The 21,032-nt window shown below is 36.7% G+C and overlaps 2 protein-coding genes across 10 annotated transcripts in view; one reads left to right on the top strand and one right to left on the bottom strand.

Moving 5' to 3' along the window:
- Positions 1 to 577: 577 nt before the first annotated feature.
- Positions 578 to 4,672, bottom strand: LOC135728308 (C-C chemokine receptor type 5-like). The gene is made up of 3 exons (XM_065246488.2): positions 4,605 to 4,672; positions 3,970 to 4,046; positions 578 to 2,088 (listed from the first exon to the last, which is right to left on the bottom strand). The coding sequence occupies exons 2-3, from the start codon at positions 3,992 to 3,994 to the stop codon at positions 1,052 to 1,054; spliced, it is 1,062 nt and encodes a 353-aa protein (XP_065102560.2). The 5' UTR covers positions 3,995 to 4,046; positions 4,605 to 4,672; the 3' UTR covers positions 578 to 1,051.
- Positions 4,673 to 5,137: 465 nt separating this feature from the next.
- cobl (cordon-bleu WH2 repeat protein) overlaps positions 5,138 to 21,032 on the top strand; it is a 76,911-nt gene continuing 61,016 nt past the window's right edge. For 8 of the 9 annotated variants that reach the window (XM_065246228.2, XM_065246227.2, XM_073811670.1 and 5 more), the window contains exons 1-2: positions 5,138 to 5,292; positions 5,564 to 5,699. In XM_065246228.2, the coding sequence (XP_065102300.2) occupies positions 5,662 to 5,699 (38 nt within the window). In that variant the 5' untranslated portion in view covers positions 5,138 to 5,292; positions 5,564 to 5,661. The remainder of the gene's footprint in view (positions 5,293 to 5,563; positions 5,700 to 21,032) is intronic. The other variant, XM_065246226.2, reaches the window with a different exon arrangement.

Below are 21,032 nucleotides of genomic sequence, written 5' to 3'. Positions count from 1 at the left end.
ACTGCTTTATGTTCTAAGAAAAATATTTGGTTATTATACTAATTGGTTCTTACTAACCCCAAAATAGCTGGTAGAAATCTGGAAAAAAAGACAAACCAAATCTCGGGTCTTAGGAGGTTAAAGTGTACAATCAGGGCTATGCAGACTGATCGGTGGATGATTTCATGGTAATGCGAGAGGACAGCTTTTGAATTGTTCTCAAAGTACACCACTCTACACAATGTGCGACATGCACACATCTTGCAATTAACCGTTTACCTCTCAGTCTCACAGCTTGCATTAGCATCTGTTGTCCAGATAGAGACACAATGGTATGAAGTTTGACTGATACATGAAAAATAACTGATGACATGTCGTGGTATAAGCGGAATTGACTCCTGTCCTTCATTATTTTTAAATTATTTGAAAATAATGCACACCACGGTTGTATCAGTCAGACTTCATACTGTTGTGTATCTCACTTAAGCCGTTCAGTTTCCATTAACCATGTTTATTCATGTCCCCTTTAACCACACTTATACTGTACCAACCCACACGCACGCACACACAAACACACCAACCACATGATGAGGCCATATAGACACAGTGTGCAACATTTTATTTACTTGAATACTTCCAGGAATACTAACACATATTCCAACCTTAAAAAAGCTAAAGCTAAACTGCTACAAGCAAAAATAGAAAACAATTGTATAAAAATATATTTTAAAAACATGTGTGTATATATATATATTTTCAAAAACTTTTAAATGATTTTGGAAATATAAAAACTACTCAGAAAAAGAGCATTACAGTTTTTAGAGCACAACGTAGATCAAATTCTGACAGCCAAACATAGCCTCCTGTAGACTTTACATTCATGATGCTGACAAAACACTCAAAAACAAAACGGAAACATATCAAATAATTTTAGATATAGATTTTGTTGATGAACTTAACTGTTTAATACTTTTAGTTAAAGAGAGGAACAAGAGTTGCTCAAAATGAAAATACTCTTTGTATTTACACAGGAAGAATAAACACTATCATTTCATACTGAATTAGCAGTGCACTACATGTGTGTACTTGAATTTTCAGTTGATCTTGAGAAGGTCGAGGCTCTGCGTTCAGATAGCTGTTGTGAGAAAGATGAGCATTGTCTGAAGCACATGGGAAACTGCTCCTTTACCACCTTTAGGACTTCTCTCCTGAACTTTTCTCCAACAAAGCCGTAGATGATGGGATTAAGGCAACAGTGACTGAAGGCGATAGTCTCCACCCATTGCATAGTCAGACTCAAACTGTTATCCCACTCACAAGACTGCATGTAGCCTTGTGTCTGCATGAAGAGAAGGAATATGGTAATGTTGTATGGTGTCCAAAAGAGGAAATAAACAGCCACCACAGTCAGAATGAGTCTGATGATTTTGTGTCGTTTTTGGGATTTGATGCTTATCAGAGTTGGGATGATCCGTGCGTAACAATACCCCATTATAATCAGAGGGAGAAACAGACTCAAGACGTTTATCTTAAAGTAAATAAAAGTCTTCATGGCATCACTTGAATAGTGTGATCTGCAAAATGTTGAATTATTCATCTCTTTGGACTCATGGGCAATTTTAATATTTGGGAGAGATGCAAACAGGCTGAGGATCCACACGAACGAAGCCAGAACCAAACCCATTTGAGCAGAGCGGTTCCTGGAAAAGATACTGTGGGGATGGACGATGATGACGTAGCGATCCACTGTCATAAGCACCATGAAGAAGATACTGCCGTGGAGACCCAGTGTATAAAAGGCTGTTACAGTATGACACATGAATTTACCAAAGATCCAGTCAGCCATGGCCGAATGAGCCCAGAAGGGAAGTGACGCTAGAAAGAGCAGATCAGCGATGGCGAGGTTTAAGAGGCACACGTCTGTCATATTGGATTTGCGACGGTATCTGATGAGGACCCACACTACCAGGCCGTTTCCGATGAAGCCAATGATGAAGACTATGCTGTAGAAAGTCGGAAGAAAAACTTCACTGAAGGCTTTCGTGTTGCGGTTGTTGCATGGCTGTGCAACATTATTATAATTGTCATTTTCATAGTATTCACCATAGTCTGAATAAAGGGGAAGTTTTGAAAAAAACATAAAAATCACAATGTTAGATCATTGAACAGCTGTTTGTCATGCATTCAATCTCAATCTAATTGCTCTTCCATTTAAAAACTAGCAAACATAAATAGGAAAATGGTGCTGACTCAAAATGTTTTAATGACATCTAGTCCTCACAGTTCACACAAACGCTCTTCAGTATATTTATAGTTTAAATGTGTGTGTCAATTGGTTAAATTGGTGGTTATTTAAAGCTACACTTTAAAATGGTGGCTTGCATCTATCTATGGTTAGGTCAAATATGCACTCAAAAAATCTTGGGTTGTTTTCTACCCAACATTGGGTCAAAAAGGGAAGAACCCAACCTAAATTAACCAAGAAAATGTTCTTATTTGACGCAAAAAATTGGTTAAAATAACCAATTATTATTGATTTCAATCTGACATGCCCTTACTCTGCAGTGTTTCCCACAGGATTTTGAAAGGCTGGGGCGATGATGATGTCCCATTCTAATTAGCATATATGTGACATCATCATGTGTTTGCGTTTGATCGAGTGTTGGCACCTGAAATATGTTTTGATCTGTCACATTATATTGCATTTTAAGACAACTGAATGCCTTTTAACATATGATCTGTTCTGTTGTCAGACATAAAACAAGTAGACTATAAAATAGTGATTAATCATGACCCAGTAACACCTCGTGTTTAATCCAACTGCTGCTAAAATGCTAAACGTCAACTGAAAAAACACCATAAATTTACATTGAAGCCTTACTGCTGTTGCTCTTCTCATCAATGTCTTGTTGTGTTGTGAGGCCTTTATTATTTTAAATGTGTGTATTATTGTATATCGCGAGTAGCGCAGACAATTCGGTGCAAATTCAGAAATATAAGAGAATACACTGTAACTGTTATACAGAGTTACTATAAAACACGTGCGTGGGCATACAGCATCATAGTGTGAGAACGTCTGTGTGTGTGGGAAACATTAATGCTAACCTTTCGTCAAGTCATGATAATGATAGTCATGATCAGCCTTCTTCTCTGTTAGTAAAATCTGTGACTGTTGACGTTTACACGAAAAAGAAAGTGTACGGAGGAACGGACATTAAAAACACTGCCACCTTTTCACTGTTATGTGAGAGAGAGGCGCGCGCTGCACGCAACATGAGAGAGAAAGGGAGGGGGAGGCGCGCTGAGAACTTGCAACAATGAATTAAGCCGTTTTTTAAACAGTAAAATATAAATGTAAATAGGAATCAATCATGAAAAATCTATTCGTGGCGGCAAGTGTTGATTCTATGGCGGTGCGCCACAAGTAGGCCTAAATAAATGTATGGGAAACACTGCGAGTCTGTCAATATTAAAGATATCAAGCTTATACTTTTACAGAATGTTCTTTACATTATGTAGTTAAACAGTAAAAAAACAAAATGACTTTAGGTTAGTTTTTACAGTCACACATATGGACATTTTGTAGGTTAATTTAAATGAAGTTGGGTTCGGGATGAGCCTATGCCTTCCAGGGACAATTCTTCAGGCATCACTTCTCCTTTGCTCTTTTCCTCTCTAACAGGTGTACTACGGATTGAACTTGGGGCTCAGGTTTGAGCTCCCTTTGAGAACAGCCAAGTCCGTTAACAAATTTTTATTAAGACTTAAATGCACAGGTGAACTAGTGACCGATGCATATAAAATTTTTTACATTACAATTTTTACATCTTGTTTTTTATTGTTTACCTTTAAACAATTAATGATTTGAAACATTATAAATGCTGTGACAAAATATATCTGCTGTGCTCATTTTAAAATATTAATATTATGGAATAAACAAGAAAGACTTGACAACTACAGTAAACTATACAGGATGCATTTGTCACTTACCGGTTTGCAGTGACTCCTCTGTCATGTCTCTTGGTTATGAGAGTTGAATCTGTTCGAGAGATTCTCACTGTCAAAGGCTATGCAGAAGACAGAAAGTGTTATTTCCTGAAAGGCGGGAAGTACACATAAGTACGCATCGTACTTAAAAACATAATGAACTGCTATTAATATTTCATAAATGTACATACACATGTAATAAACTGTTTTTTGTTGCATTGACTAAATAGGCAAGATCATATTTACTTACCTTCCATTCTACAAGTCAAGTTCTCTGACAATTGTGAAATAATAATTTAATATGAAATAAAACAATAAGTATAATATTCAAAAACTAAAAAAATCTAACAGTTAAATAAATAAAATAGATTAGAAATCTATATCAGAAAAAAACGGAAAAGTGTATTACAAAATCTAATAAAGAAATGAAACTATATAATTCTATAAATAAACTCCTCTCTCTGACTTCTCTGTTTTTGTTTCAGAAAAGTATGAATTAAATTAAAATGTTTAATAAAGAAAAAGCAAGGATTTTACTGTTGTCCAATTCAGTGTTGGACCTTCGTCCATATATTTATAAATGTTGTTCTAATGTTATATATAATAACTATAGTAATACTGTAGTAAAAGTGTAGTACCTCTCAGTGCTCGGTGTTGGTTTCAGTCTCGATTACTCATTGTCGCCCTCTGTCGTACAGTAAACGCTTTGTCCATTTATGGAGGCGTGCGCGCAGCCGCAGAAGTATACAAGTATCAGAGAAAAACTGTTGCAGCTTGTTGCTCAGATGTTACTTTAATTTGTTTAAAAGTAATTAGAAGAATAAAAGAGTTCCCATTTTTACTTTAAACGTATATAACATAAAAATTTACCACTATAATGTAGTCCTGAAAAGTGTTTTTTAACAGACGCTTTTTGATCACAGTCTCACATACACAAATATAAATAAACGCTATTATAAACACTCTGAATATTAAGGAAATGCGTTGTATTTGCAGTTTCACCATTACCATGGGAAAATATTACCTTATCATTAGCAATAACAAACTACGATTCCTGCTATTAAACAGTTGTACGGTAAATATAATTACATTCATTTACAGAAAATTGTCATGATGTCATACATTGGTTGACAGCATACAGTACTGCGCGCACGTGCTTCCCGCGCTGGTCCTCTCAGGACAGGCGCGTTCTCGCGCACAGAATTCCCGGCTCATTTCAGCGCGCGCTCGAGCAGACACGGGAACGGCGCTCGACGGATTAGCACAGAAATCACAGGCAAAACATCTTTACGGGGGTTAAACTGACGAGGACGAGCAACGGAACCGGCAAGTGTTTCATTGTTTCATATTATGGCGATATGACGGTGTTCATATATTAATTTTACTTGGACGTCGCAACTTTTTATTAGCCAACAATTGGGTAACTGTGTACCTGTTAGTGGCCCCTGGGTAGACAAGTGTTTCATTGTATTTACATTTCTCTGTCGTGATGATGTAACTTACATTAAGCATACACTAGACTGAAATATGACCGTTGCACCTTGACTTTGTTTTTGAAAAAAGTGAGAAAAAATATTTTTTGTGTTTTATTTTAAAGGTTACAAATATATAGATGAATGGTCTTTGAATGTATCCCAATGTCCCAGCCTGGATGGACGAGTGAAGCATTGAAGTAAAGCGGATTTATTAGTTGACATGAGTTTGGGAGACGCTGCGGTCAGAACTCCTGCAGGGTGAGTGTACACCCCTCAGTGATAGATAGATAGATAGATAGATAGATAGATAGATAGATAGATAGATAGATAGATAGATAGATAGATAGATAGATAGATAGATAGATTGAAGGACTAGATAGATAAATGGATATATATGGATTGATAGGTAGTTTATAATGCATTCTAGTGTGTTTGGTTTAAATCTGCTGTAACTAATGTCTCAACTGTTCATCTTGTTTGCATATTTTAAAGCCATACACTGTTTAAGTGCATGGAAATAAATGAAATTGTGTGTAAATCTGAGGCAGGACGTCCCTTATTAGAATGAGATCATTGACCCCTGTCACAGGTAGAGTTTTTGTACATATTGAGCATATATTTGCATCCTGTATTCAGGTCTAGCTTTACGTTCATTACTGCTCTTACTACTAATTAAACAAACATCATTTCATGTCAATAATGCACCTAAACAAAAGACTGGCCTTGCATGTGTCCTGTTGGGATAAAGCTTTATTCTAGTAGCTCTGTGAGAGTAACCAGGAAATGAAAAATAAACAAACAATTGCTGGTGATGCTTTTGTTTTGTAGGCTACCTCTGACACCTTTTGTCCTCTGTGCTTTTGACTCAATTGCTCATTATTCCATTTTATTGAGCTACATGTTTGCTTAGTTTTTCTACATCAAACAATATGATTTGACACTGGGTGTCATTGTAGTTTAGCTCCATGGGTTCCACTAATAACACAGGTGTGATGACCTCTTATCTGCTTTTTTAAACAGAAACATCTTTTGGTAAACTTAAATGTTAGTCGGCAGCTTCTCTCTGACAGGAACACAACAGTCTGCTTTGTGTATCTTACCCACAAGCCCCCCTGTTCTTTATGTAATCAGACCCCATTACATAGCAAAAGCAGTGGATGATTGTGGTTATTTAAAGGCTGACCAGTTGTTGAGCATTCCCACCGCTATCATTTCATTGCTGTAGCAGTGTTGTTTATGTTAAGGAAAGATTCAGCAATGAGATAACTTTTAAAGTTTTATGATGGTAAGCAATATGAGGACTACTTCGTAGTTTAGACAGCAAAAGCTTAATCTGTGTCCTGTGAAGCTCACTTTTTGAAGTAAAAAATATTTGAAGAGTTTCGTTGCAAAACGAGATAACTCCGTTTTCTTAATTTTTCAGAAATCTCGTTTTTTGGTTGTGCATTCCAATTAATATCAATTCAACTGCAGTTGGTTTGTTTCTATTTAAACCTTCATAACTTAAAAAATACAGCTAAGTAGCGCCATAAACCAAAATAATAACATGATAACATAATAATAAACATGTTTTGACAAAAATGTTAAAAACAGAGTTATCTCGTTTTGCAACGAAACTCTTCATTTGTCCTTTGCATTTTTGACAGATTTCACCAACACCTGACAGTGTTTTTAAAAGGCTCTAAGTTTACACGAATCGTGAAAAACAACTAAAAAAGCTGTATTGCATGCCTGCCCAATAGTTAATGAAGTTACATTACTCGGCTTCGCACGTACAGTACTGTACATACAAGCAAGACAGCAAAAGCATCATGCAATTTAGTTTAGATTGCGAATGAGGTAGGTTGATGCACATGATGTCACCATTTTCACAGATTTGTTTTTATGTAGTTTACATGGTAATGATAATGCCAGCGTTTTCAGAAACATCCACTTTGAACCTAGTAAAAACGTGTAAACGACCTCTTAGGTATAATTTTGACTTTAGTCAGAACCTAATTATATGGCAACTATGACTCTCGGGACATTCCGTGTTGTACAGTAAATTCCATTTTTATGCTTGGATTCCATGATTCCGTAAACATTTTCCACATTGCGGAAATCATAGTGCCCTACACAGTGTTATAAAAGTGCTTTTCGTGTTTTTTTCAGTTTGGTCTGTGTTTTAAAGTACAGAAATGGAATTAATTAATGTATATGTAAAATAATATTGAATACACTGTAAAAAAAGTACACTCTAAGAAAGGATGTGTTAATTTTTAACACATTGTTTTCTGTTGTCTTATTTAACACGTTGTGTGATATTTAAGCACATTACATTTCATTTCATGTTGGTTTTGACTTAAGGGGCAACTAGGGGTGTGACAGATCACAAAATTCACGGTTCGGATCACATTGTGGTTTTTGAGGCACAAATTGGATTATTTTTCAGATCAGCAAAAAGGGGGTGGAAAAAATCTAATAACAAATAGTCTTGTTGCAATAAATAATACTTAAATATTTTCTGTAAAGAAGACTAGAGTAGAGATGAGCCGATTTATAGTAAATATTGGTACTGTAGTAAATGTTTAAATGTTTGATCAATCAGTGTCTTGTTGGGTATCCTGATTTGTAATGATATTGATCCTTTGGTCAGACCACAAAATGAGGATATGGGTGACTGGAGTCATCAATTGAAGTACTGGAATAGCTTATTATGGTTTTGTGGACTTAATGACTGTCTGGACTTTGATGTATTAAGTTTGCATGATTCAACCCATCTTAAGTGGTAAAAGACAGTGAGTAAAAAGATAATGATGTTTTTCAAGAGAAGTTCAGTCGATGGTTGGGTTTAACTTTCATATTTCTCTAATGACATGCAGTTTATACAACAAACTAATACAAAACCCTGAGAAAAGTACCGTTTTTATTAGTAGGGTGTTATGTTGATCATGACTCTTATGCAACTCTGCTTTGTTATTTAGGTGTGGAAGCCACTTTTTATAACTGGTAATTGGCCTTTATCTATAAAGCCGGTGTTAGTAATACTTAAATCTTAATTATAATTATCTACGTAATTACAAGGTTTTAGACAATTATTGCTGAAACTGTCAGTGCTACAGGATTGTTATCAAGATTTACAAAGTACTGTGGTTGGTAATGTTATATATATAAATGTATTTTTCAATGGATTGTGTTGTTTTACAAATCTGGATTTAATAATTTTTGTATTGTTTATTTTTGTTTTTATCCAGACTAGCCTTCGGTTTAACTTATGTCAGATAGACCCACCTTTAAATTGCATGTAAAAATGGAGCAAACTGTGGTTGGTCTGTTTGCATTTCGGTCAGGCAGTCTCTTCCTGTCTAAATAAGGATTTCTTGGCCAGAAGATGCACCAGACTTTTTGGCAATTGTATAAAGTTTGACTTCACAAAAAAGATTCCATAGTTTCTTCCATTGATGCTATCTGTGTGCACTTTAGTGCACTGTAGCTCATATTTCTGCTTCTCGGTTGGCCTCCCTGTCACCAGTGCTTAAAATAGAAGGCAGATAACCATATATAACTAACCAGTGGATCACTACAACCTTCCAGCCCACACCCACCACAACCCACATTGGAGCTTTGAGACACACCCTGCATATCAAACATGACTTGGAGATCTCAGATGTTCTGTAAAGGAATGACTCTCTTCAGCTGGGAATGAAACATTATTCACACTCTTTTTTTAACACATTTATTTCACACAGCTAAAGGTGTTTCACGTAATTCATAAATGAAAGAAGTATCATAGGCTGAAAGATGAGAGACACGCTTTGCATATTCTGGCAGCAGCACATTGGTCTCTCCTTCAATATTGGCTCAACAAATATAGCACAGCATGCCTGTTTGGTCTGAATTGCAAATGAATTGCATGTTAAATCTTTGCAGTAGATCTGAGGTCTTCCAGGTTTTATTGGAGGGATACATATTTTCCAAGTTGTCCTCAGTGACTCAAGATGGGTAAACACCCTTTACCTTACCCGAAATACCCCATGGTGAGATCATCTTATAGTCAGCCTGTGAGATCCCAGAAACACAATAGTATTGGGGGCCGCGGCGAAAGTTTACTTATTTATTTGTTAATTTCTTACTTATGACAAGCCACTGGATTGGTGGACAAAAACAGAAGCTGATTTACTCCGAGGATAGCTGGCAACACTGTCACAACTGCAGCCTTCTTAAACATGATGCCATTAATCTGAGCGTGTCATTGATGCCCAGCGCTCTGAAATTTCCTGCGTGCCATGGAGTGGGAACAACACACTAACTGGCTTTAAAGCCCCTAACAGCCTCTCTAGTATGAGGAAATGTCATAGCCTCAGGTCCGAGCAAAACACGCACATTTCAAATTATAGTGCATAAAGAAGCTCACAAGCTTTTTCATGAAAAAGGACGCAATGTGCATTGGTGCGGGTTATGCAGACGTTAATAATAGCTTAATTATTTAAAACTATAATGAGCAAAGGTGCCAAGTATCATCATAAAGGCCATACATCTGACTATCGTTGATAAAATAGTATCTCGTCTATTGGCACAACCCTATAATACATTAATATTAGCTTGTTAATAATAATAATTCATTACATTTATGTAGCGCTTTTCTGCAGCACTCAAAGCGCTTTACATATGAATGGGGGAATCTCCTCAACCACCACCAATGTGCAGCATCCACCTGGATGATGCGACGGCAGCCATTTTGCGCCATTGGACACATTAAAGCAACATTGAAAGACCTTTAAAAAATATTGTAAGACAATTCTGTCAATATTGTTTCTAGAGATGTTAACAATTTGATTGTCGATTGATTGCCGATATTAATTAAATTGATAAAACTTGACGATGGTCGAAAAAGCAAGCTCATGCACAAGCAAAACATATATAGCAGGGGAAAAAAATTAAGCAAGCGTGCAGGAGTTAAACTAGCCATGATCATAACGATGCTTAGCACACACCTGGGGTCTCATTTATACAACTGTGCGTACTGTAGGTTCCTTACTAAAAGTTTACGTACGCACAAAGGCCAAAAATTGCATAGACTAAAAAATATTAAGACTTATAAAATAAAGCAATGTTCCCTTTATAATCGCAGATCACCTGCAAGTGTGCGTACATGAGCGTACACAGGGAAGGAGACCAGAGGCTTTTTTTAAAGAACAGATTAAAATGTAATCTTAAGTTCATAACACTCTGAATGCCCGCAACTTATGTCACTGATCATTATTGACTGGCGGAGGCTTTTCTAATGGTAAAATATGGAAGGTTGCTATCTCCATAACTAGTATCTCTGCTGAAAGTGCACCTCAGGTGACGACGGGAAAAGTGCCCTTCGTATGCTTTTTGGATATAGTTACAACAAACAGTGTATCAGGGGCTGTTTACACTTGGTATTAAGATGTGTTTTCATCGATCGGATCACAAGTGGTCGAGAGACACATTACATTTACACCTGGTATTTAAATCCGTCTCTTTTGTCCACTTTCGACCCCTTCTGTCCTGAATACTGTGAGGGGTGGTCTGTGACACGATGGGCGAGTCTCTCTGCTGTCATTCAAACGCGAGCGGGAGTAATTATGAGTTTATATGGACGCAAACTAATATTAAGTCGGAGTCCACTGCTTGTTTAGCAAGTAATCATGCTGCACAGAGTTTTTTACGTGTATATGTTAGAGATTTCTCTGAATTTTCAGTGCAATTGATAAAATAGGATTGCGCAACTTTCACACGCTTTCAAAACGAAACTACAGAGATCAGCCTCTTTAGGTTTATCAATGAAAGGCTAAAAATAGCGCTGTTCACCGTATGTTCAAGCCAGAAGTAAAAAAAAGATGTAAAACTTGTGTTTAATACCTTAGATTAGAAAAATGGGCGGAGAGAAGGCGGTCGCGTGTGGCTGTTCGAACACATTCAACCACATATGCGTTCCGCAACCCCAAAGCGATCCGATCGAAAGTGGTTTCGACTACCTCTGGTTGTGGTTGAAAGTGGTCGAAAGTGGACGAGCTCAAAACGCTTTGAAAACCGTTTACACCTGGCATTAACGTCGTCCACTTGTGATCCAATCGACGAAAACGCATCTTAATGCCAAGTGTAAACAGCCTCTCAAAGACATGGAAAGTGAGGTAAACATTTTGAAAAATAATGCTTGATGGTAATAAACAAATAGACCTTTATAAATAAATAGACCTTTATTCTGACATGGACGCACGGATTTACTGTTGCCAGAGTGCGCATGTGGGGCGGACTTTATACATTCTGTCTATTAATAATTATATTTCATTACGAGATACATTTAAATTGATGATTTTATCCAAACACTTTGACTCATTTTATAATCCCACTACCATGTTATTTAGACAAAAATATTTTTATTCACTTGAGGCGTTTTGATTGCAATTTAAGCAAACTTTCATGCCATTGGCTATATGACACGGCAGTTAAGGCTTATTGCACTATTACAGTTAACAATTATTCAATTGATCGATTGTTAATTTAAACGATCAACGAATATAGGGAATTGCATAAATTGACATGCCTCATTGTTTCTAAACATTATTAAACAATATTTATTCTTTGTAACAGTAGTTTGATGTTAGCTGCAATCAGTGACATTATGCCTCTTTCTATATTTTTTAAAACAGTCCTCTACTGCTTATCATTATAAATACAAATAATATATAAACTTAATAGTAAACTCTGTCATTACTGTACACAAAACAAGGCATTTTGCAGAGTGTTTACTGTGCTCTTCCTGTGTATGGAACTATTTCCGAAAAAAATATCAATTTATCAAGCAAGGCAAAAATGACCATACTGAAATCTAAGTTGTCTCACTCGAAATCATTTTAGCAGGTAATAAATCTCATTCATGTTCATTGTAATTAAACATGGTCTAGTGCTAGGTATTACACATTATAAAAGGAGTATTTTTATTGGTGCAGAAGGTTTTAATAGTGCTGTATGGTAGGAAGTGCAGTTTTAACGCCTGTGTGTTGGTCCTGTGAGGCCAGGTTAGGGAGCAGTAATTAAATATCTGCTAGAGATCTGAGGCGTATTCCTAATTCACTTAGTGGCTCTGGGTGTTTGGAACAGACTAATTATTATTTTCTTATCTTCACCCACCCACTGATCCTATAGGGATTTCGTCGCACACTAGGCCTGAGCAAACGGTTTGTTCTTGCAGTTTCCCCAGACACTTGTTGTACTTTTCTCAGCTTCAGTTACAGCATTTGATATTGCCTTGATACTTTGATAAATGATAATGCTTTGATAATTACTATTGTATTTGACCTAGGGCTGCACGATTTGGGTAATTTTTCCCATTGCGGTTATTGATGCTAAAATTGCGATGTGCGATTGCGATTATACTAAATGGCATCATGAGTCAATTTGATGGGTTTTAAAGAAAATCCACACACAGTTTAGCTAAAATTTGTATTTGTAAAACTAGAAATGTTTTCGTATTGCCACGTGATGTAGCAACTGCTCAGTGTCAGTAATCCTAAATCCAAAATTCCGCCATACAACAGACATAGAGTTTTTTTTTAGCTACCAGATCACTGTCAACCTCCTCTGCATCCATCTTCGCTCTGGTATAAGTGACGACGCACACCACACACGTGCATGCCACACGTGCACTGGCTTTTTTGTTCATTTTTCTTTCTTTTTTTTAAACAGCAAGGAAAATCATCAAACTGTTATCAGAAAGTTTGTGTTAACAAGTCCACACATTTATTTATTTAATATAATTGCAACATTTTGCTGTCATATAATTGCACAGGCTGACATCGCGATTGCGATGCGATTAATTGTGCAGCACTAATTTGACCTTTCCATAAGTTTCGCACCAAAACATGCCCAGCAATCATAGACCAGGATTTCGTCTGAGCCTTGTCAGTTGATCACCATTTGTTTACAAGTTGCTTAACTTAAAGACCTATCAAATAGACAACAGCCGAGCAGGTCTAGTCTTACTGTGCAAATAAACACTGCTGCTAAATGATCATGATAGACACGCTGTGAACTTGATGCCAGGCAGCCTATTTCAGAACCACTTAGGTCCACAGTCATTACTTCTAAATGCTTCGTGAAGATAGCAGCTTTAAAGGCAAGCAAAGTCAACTATATTGACCCATTGGCAGTGAAACGTTGTGACCCTGTTTGTGAAATCCAGGCTAAAGTCTCATAGTCTAGTTATGAGATTAGGAGCTTTTAAGTTTGATTTTAATCATTTGTTTTTAGGGATGCACCGATAGGATTTTTTTGGGCCGATACCGATTTAAACAGACAACTTCTGGCCGGTACCGATATTAAACACTTGTATACAATACTATACAGTTGGTCTATTAGCTAGTTTATTTCTGCATCAAATTATTTTTACTGAACATGGATTGGATCTAATTAACATTCAACTGACCAACATAATAAGAGAGGCACAAATTAAGCTAAAACAAATATAAAAAGACAGCTTCAAAGGTGTTTTTTGCTATTCAGCATTTATTTTATTAACAACATTAACTCAATTTTTATGATTTCTTTATGCAGTTAATTAATAAACAATCGGTATCGGCCTTTCTCATGCTATTGCCGATATGCCGATGGTTTCAAATTCATCAAAAATCGCCTGATAAATATCGGCGGCCGATACATCGGTGCATCACTAGTTTTTACTTTAACTTCAATCTTTGACGTGAGCTTAGTCAATAATATATTCAAATATTATATATTTTTCACAAAATGCCATACATTATGTTTGATGATTTAAAGTAAAAAACATGTAATTATAATCACAGAAAATGATTTGAGCTGTGGTTTCACAGATTACAATTAGACAACATCCTGATGTATGTATAGTGTTTAAAGCGTTAAGCTTTCAGCATGCCCTGCCAATCTTTAACTGTGTAAACAGGTCATCATGGGAAAGTGTCAAATGCTTAGCCTTAGACACATTTGATTTGTTGCGCACATTTACACACTGATGCTTTAGTTTTGTCTGTGATGGATTTTGTCCCTCTATCCCGCTGGTTTGGCAACTCTTCGTGTAACATTCCCCAAAAGAAGTACACTTCCATAATGTACTTAAAAGTGCTCATTGGTGGCACAGTGGCTTGACTGTTGCCTCACAGCAAGAAGATCCCCAATTTGAGATCCAATTTGAGATCCGGCCTTTCTGTGTGGAGTTTGCATGTTCTGACTCCCTGTATCAGTGTGGGTTTACTCCGGGTACTCTGCAGGTTCTTGCAGGTTGCCCCCCAACATGTGTATGGATCAACTTTTGTAATTTAACTTGTGTATGGATTAACTAGTTGATCTCTCCATGAATATAGCCATAGATGCTGAATTGGCACTTCACAAGTTTGCATTAACATGTAATCGATAGGGAATGAGATAAAACATTTTTGGCATGCTGTGGGCTCCGAGCTCGGAATTTTAGCCAGAAAACAAAGTACTCCCCCCTCTTTAACTGGGACAGATGAAACTAACTGAAAGTGAGGTGATGGGGTGGAGGAGGGATGCTGCAAAAAAAAGTCATGGGACAGAGGTGAGGAACGGCTATTTATAGGCATTTTTTTTGCACTGATTGGTTGGATCACATGACCATGCTCCTCCCGAACTTAGATAAACTTTTTTTTAAATAAACAAACTTAAAGTGCTCTATTTTCGTGCACTTATTTTGTACTGTAAAAATAATTTTTAGTACTTCTTAAGATACTCGTAAGAACATCTGAAGTCTAGTTTGTTTTTTTACGTGTATGCGGACATACGCGCATGTTCGAATGCACAGCCTTCCAAAGTATAGTTTGTTTCCAAAGTATAGTTTGTTTGACTTAAACGTGTACGCAAACATTCGACGCATGTCCATTTTGCTAAAATGCAACTCAACTCCTTGGCTACATGCTACATTCTCCTGTGCGTGTATGTGTGCAATGTATGCGGGTTTCAAAAATACAACGGTGCTTGCTGTACACAGCATAAAGGGACATTCCACTTTTTAAAAAAATATGCTACTTTTCCAGCTCCCCTAGAGTTAAACATTTGATTCTTACCATTGGCTGCAGCAGGCGTAAAATAGTCCCCTGCTATTGAAAGTAACCAAGGGGACTATTTTCAGGCAGTGCGTAATATCACCAGCCTGCTGCAGCCATGTTACATCAGCAAAGTCACTGAGTATTACGCCAGTATAGTTCCTAACCATATCTACCTAGAAAATCACAACTTTTAATTCTCTGTCGATCTTAGTACACGATGTAACTACAGAAGAGTCAAGTTTTAAATAGGAAAAATATCCAAACTCTTTGGTTATTTTTACCGCGATGCTAATGATCTAATCAGATTCAATGGATTATGCTAAGCTATTCTAAAAGTGCTAGCGCCAGACCCGGAGATCAGCTGAATGGATTACAAAACGGTAAGAATCAAATGTTTGACTCTAGGGGAGCTGGAAAATTTGCATATTTTCAAAAAAAGTGGATTTTCCCTGTAAGTGGACTTTTCTGTGCTATTTTGAGACACAATGAATATGAACTAATATGTGCTAAAAATGTATAAAAACATGTTTTTAGGTACCACTTTTAGTAAGCTTGAACTTATCTTTATATGAAAGATGGGTTCAAGTTTACTACAGGTGGTAACTAAAAACAATTGTCAATAAATTTTTAGCACATTTTTGTTCATATTCATTGTTTCTCAAAATAGCACAGATAAGTACACGTAAGTGTTCAGTCTACATTACTTCAAATTTGTTTGGGAATTGCAGACATCATTAGTACAGACCTGCGTGTTGCAATATGTGTAAATATTACTGTTTTTTAGCGGAAGTTAGTGTTAGTGTCTGTGTTTTTCTCCCCATTGTCCATGTTTGTTTGCCACAAAAAGGAAAACAAAAAATCAACAAAAATATGGACTACAAATACTCAGTACAAAGTCATACCCCAACAAACACATATATAGTGGATGAAACATAATGCACTATATAGGGGAGGGGGAATATTTCACACAGTGTAAATAGGCTGTCCATTGGGTTGAATGAATCATCATGGTACTTTTGCACAGTGCTGTACATGACTTAGTAGTTTGACACTAACTTGTTTTTAGAACAATGTGGTCTTTCCAACAACAAGCTATTTTTTTTCAACAAGTAGCAGTGTGGTGACAAAACGCTACATTGCTTTTTGTCACATTTTACAAGGTGCCACAAAACAAACTGCTGGTAAGCCAGCAGACAACATTTGAGTGAATTCTCAATGCAAAGTCAAAACCATGGTTATTTTGTGGTTACCATGGTTTTACTACAGTAACCATGTCTTTTTGTTTTTACTTTAGTAAAATCATGGTGAATTTTTATAGAGCCATTTCAAAACAATTGACTTCTGGTCCGAGTCATTTGTTTCTTTCACACGTGACAACGCAATGGGCTATGCTATGCTATCTGTACCGGAAAGAGAAATGATTAGGTCATCTCTTTAGTCTTTGGGTCAGTCTCTCTCAATTATTGTTAAATGTTTCTTCAGGATCTGTGGTGCACATGTGTGTGTTTTAATTCTTTTAAATATTTTTTTGCTGGCATGATTCACAGTATAAACAATAAACAACAATGATGTGTACAGTGTTTATGTGTACATCATTGCTATGTTATAAAGGTAGGTTACACAGGCATCCCTATTATTAAATACGGTAGTTGTAAATTGAATATGTATTAATAATGTAATGATTGTTCATAAGGTTAGCAGTTATTAACTTATTTTTTGTAACCAGTGACATTTTGTGACAAATAACTCGAACCTAAAGACTTGAGAGATTAACTTAACATATCTGTATCCGCTATGGACTGCATAGCCTTATATTTGAAAGATCGAATGACTCAAGCCTGAAAACTGAACTAATCAATTCGGTATACACAGCCTGTAGGGGGCTGTCATGCTACAGAAGCACAAATTCTTGTACATGAGGACTGACTTAGGAGGTAAGCTAATCGCCTCTTTTCTAATGAAATAAGCATTTTCATTTCGTCTAAAACGTAATCCTATTCAAATGAACGAAAAGAATGAAATGACTCAAAAAAACATTCGTTCATTTTGATGAACGATTCAAATATCTAAATCAGAAGAAATATCTGAACCCCCCCATCACTAGGTCTACTGTTAATCCGCCTAATTTGCAGCCAAAGTCAATTTTTTTTTAAATATGCCAAAAATCAATCTGTCGACCTCAAATTTCTACTGTCTTATTGGTTGTTGTGGACACTCTGGTGTGTGTTACGTGTTAAAGGGATAGTTCGGCCAAAAATGATATTAAACCCATGATTTACTCACCCCAAGCTGTCTGAGTTGCATATGTCCATCGTTTTTCAGACAAACACATTTTCGGATATTTTATAAAATGTTTTAGATCTTTTTTAGAGTGTTTGGAGGGCTCAAACGAACTACAGTAGGTGTGAAAACACCCTAAAAGGATCTGGTCCACTTAACTTAATGGCCGGACTGAATGAATATAATTTTAAGTGCATCAAGAGACATCAACACAGCATATTAATAACACTGTTTTATTAAAATTGGTTTGTTATCTTCCTTACAACAAGATTCATCAAATTTATATATACACAATTATACTTGACTTTTGAATGATTATTTTAAATATGTGGCACTGAAATCTTTTTTTTGGTGGGGCAAGTGAAAATTTTTTAAAAACTTGAACCACTGACCGGGCCAGTATAAATAATGATTTGCATTGAGATTGCGTTGATATTGAAATATGTCACAAAGACTGTAAACTATGTAGTACTGAATTGCCGAGTTAGATTGTTAAACAGTTTTTCATCATTTCTGAGTTCAGGATTTTTTTTAGGCAGGCCTAAACAGGTGGCTCGTTGTTGCGAGTGGGTGTGGTTTCATCAACGACAGTGGCCACGCCCCCACCACTTGAGAGCAGAAAATTTCTGCAAGATTCCATATTGTACTGTTATTCCACCTCTGGTTGTGTTTAACTGGCTAAGGTGGTCTTGTGGTAGTCATGTTTTCATAAACATATTAAATTTAGCTTATCCAAATCCTGTTGTACTTGACTTTATTTTAAACCCACAGCAGACACTTTTTCCTTCACCCTGTCTTTTCCGTCACCTCTCTGGAGAGGGTGAGTAATTGGGCTCAAGATCCCAGTGAGTGTTAGTATCAGAGGGACTGAGTTTTCTGTCTCCTGGGAGAACCGACTGTTTTTTTCCAGCATCCATGGCACTCAAACACCGCCCGCCTGCTTTCTCTTTCCATGTATGGGTGTTTAGAGTTGAGATAGAATGGTATTGTGGTATAGACAGAGGGAGTGATGAGTGTCCTGTAATGGGACATGTTGTTACCTCAGCACATTTTTTAAAATCAAACAGAATATTCTGGAAAGAAATCTGCTGAGGTATTGTTGTTAGTGTTTGTGTGGCATATTTGGTCTGTCTATGGACAATGACTGATAGGACAGGGTGAATAGATACTGTACTACTGATGTTTTGGTGCCAGTTTAAGAGGGCAAAATTAGATACAAAGTCATATAGAGATTGCGAAGAAAAATCTAAGCCAACATTTACATTAATGCGTTTTAAAACGCATTACTTTTGCGACTTTCATCCAGACTACTCCAGCATTTTTGACACTTTGAGTCGTTCGTAAACGTGGCAGACCCTGTTTTATTTTAAGAACTCTGGGGTTGCGCTGCAGTGTAGGCGAACGTAGATGGAGTCCTATGTAACTGTTTTTTACATGACAGCGCATAATAGGGCTGGGCGGTATGACGGTATATTCCGTTACCGCGGAATAAAATGTCAGACGTAACAGATTTTTCTATTCCGTCTATTCCGCGGAATGCAAATTAGTGGGCGTGGCTAACTCTGCCCTCCAGCATGTTAGACTGAGTGTGACGGAGAAACATGTAAAATAGTTCACTTATAAAAAATGAACAAGTTATTTGTGTAATTTTTATAATAAGTGCCAGTGAATCCACCGCGGGTCACGCAGCGAGACTCTTGCCTGCTCGCTCTCACGCGCTCTCTCTCTCTCTCTCTCTCTCTCTCTCTCTTTCTCTCGCGCGCACTCTCTCTCTCCTCATGCAGCAGCCGGCCAGTCTCTCGCGTGCAGAGGTCTCTCTAGGCAAGCGCAAGGAGCTGCGACGCCAAATAAAGAGTTCTTCTCGCACATAATGCTAATAGTTGTAAAGTTTTCTGAACTTTAAGCATGCTAAGACACAACTCGCATTTATATTAGTGACACAACTCGCATTTATATTATATGGAGCGATGTAGTTTGACGCGCCATTTGCTTATACAAACATATTTGATCAGAAAGACGAGAAAGAGATGCTGTGTTGAGGTGTTGAGGTCTAATAGAAAGTAAAGGGCGTCAAGACCTTAAAACAAACTTTATGATCATCACATCATAGCACCTGTCACATTTATAATATCTAGAGCTTCTTCTCTCATATACAGGTATTTATCCTGTCTGTAGGTTTTTAAATATATTTATACCTGTTCATTTTACATATTGCATATGTTTAATGTAATGTATGCATAAATACAAAATACAATGGAGCCATACTATAGCTTCAATAGTCTATAAAGTTAATTACTCAATTAAAAACAAGATTCAATGCTCATATTTTAAAACTGTGGTGAGCATTTAGCTAAAAGCTATAGTGAGTGGTGTATTTCTGTACATTTTAATCATCAAAAAACAATATAAACTGAAAAACATGTATACCGTGAAATATTCCGTTCCGTGAAATAAAATGACTCATTCCGTGGAATAGATATTTGGTCATTCCGCCCACCCCTAGCGCATAATTTTCAAAGTGAAAGTGATTTTATTAATTTAAATGGAGGTTTGCAACAAAGGTTTTGCCCAAAATAGTAAACATAGCGCAACCAACTATTATAAACGCTATATCAGATTGTTATTCAACATGGATCCTAATAGAGAACATGGCCTCTTTCATACAGTAATTTCGGTAAATGACCACGAATTTACCAAAATGAATTTATCATTAAACTTGTTCACAAACGCAGTGACATTCCATCTTTTTACCAGTAAGACATCATTCACACATCAGTATCAAAATACTGATAAACTCAGAGAGAAAGTGGAAGTTACCCATGGCGCGCGGCCGGCAAGCTCATGGTTGTATTTATAAACAATGGCGGGTTATGACTTCATATCCACGGCCCCTATTAAACAACTTTTGTGAAGATATGTGGATGTTAACTTCAGGTTTGCTCAACATTTAAGCAGCGTGTGTGTGGAAACATCTGTAAATGCATAATCTGTATCAAAACGTTATGCTGTTAGCGCGGTCTAATGTTGTTTGTTGTAAATGTCGGTAATCTATATTTTTTTTCCACACATAGCTAAGGGTGTGACGGTTATTATATAACCGTGAGACCGGCGGTTATAGTTAAACACCGTCATTAGAACTCTATAACCGCCAAAACTGTGTTTTTAAAATATATAACTTTTTCATTGCTGTTATTTTAATCATTATCCACATACGATTTTTTTTTGCCAATATCGCACACCCCTGGCTGCAAACATCTGCAAGAAG

The sequence above is a fragment of the Paramisgurnus dabryanus genome, chromosome 13, assembly GCF_030506205.2.
Source record: "Paramisgurnus dabryanus chromosome 13, PD_genome_1.1, whole genome shotgun sequence".
Taxonomy (NCBI): Eukaryota; Metazoa; Chordata; class Actinopteri; order Cypriniformes; family Cobitidae; genus Paramisgurnus; species Paramisgurnus dabryanus.
This window is presented reverse-complemented; position numbering and strand designations above follow the sequence as displayed.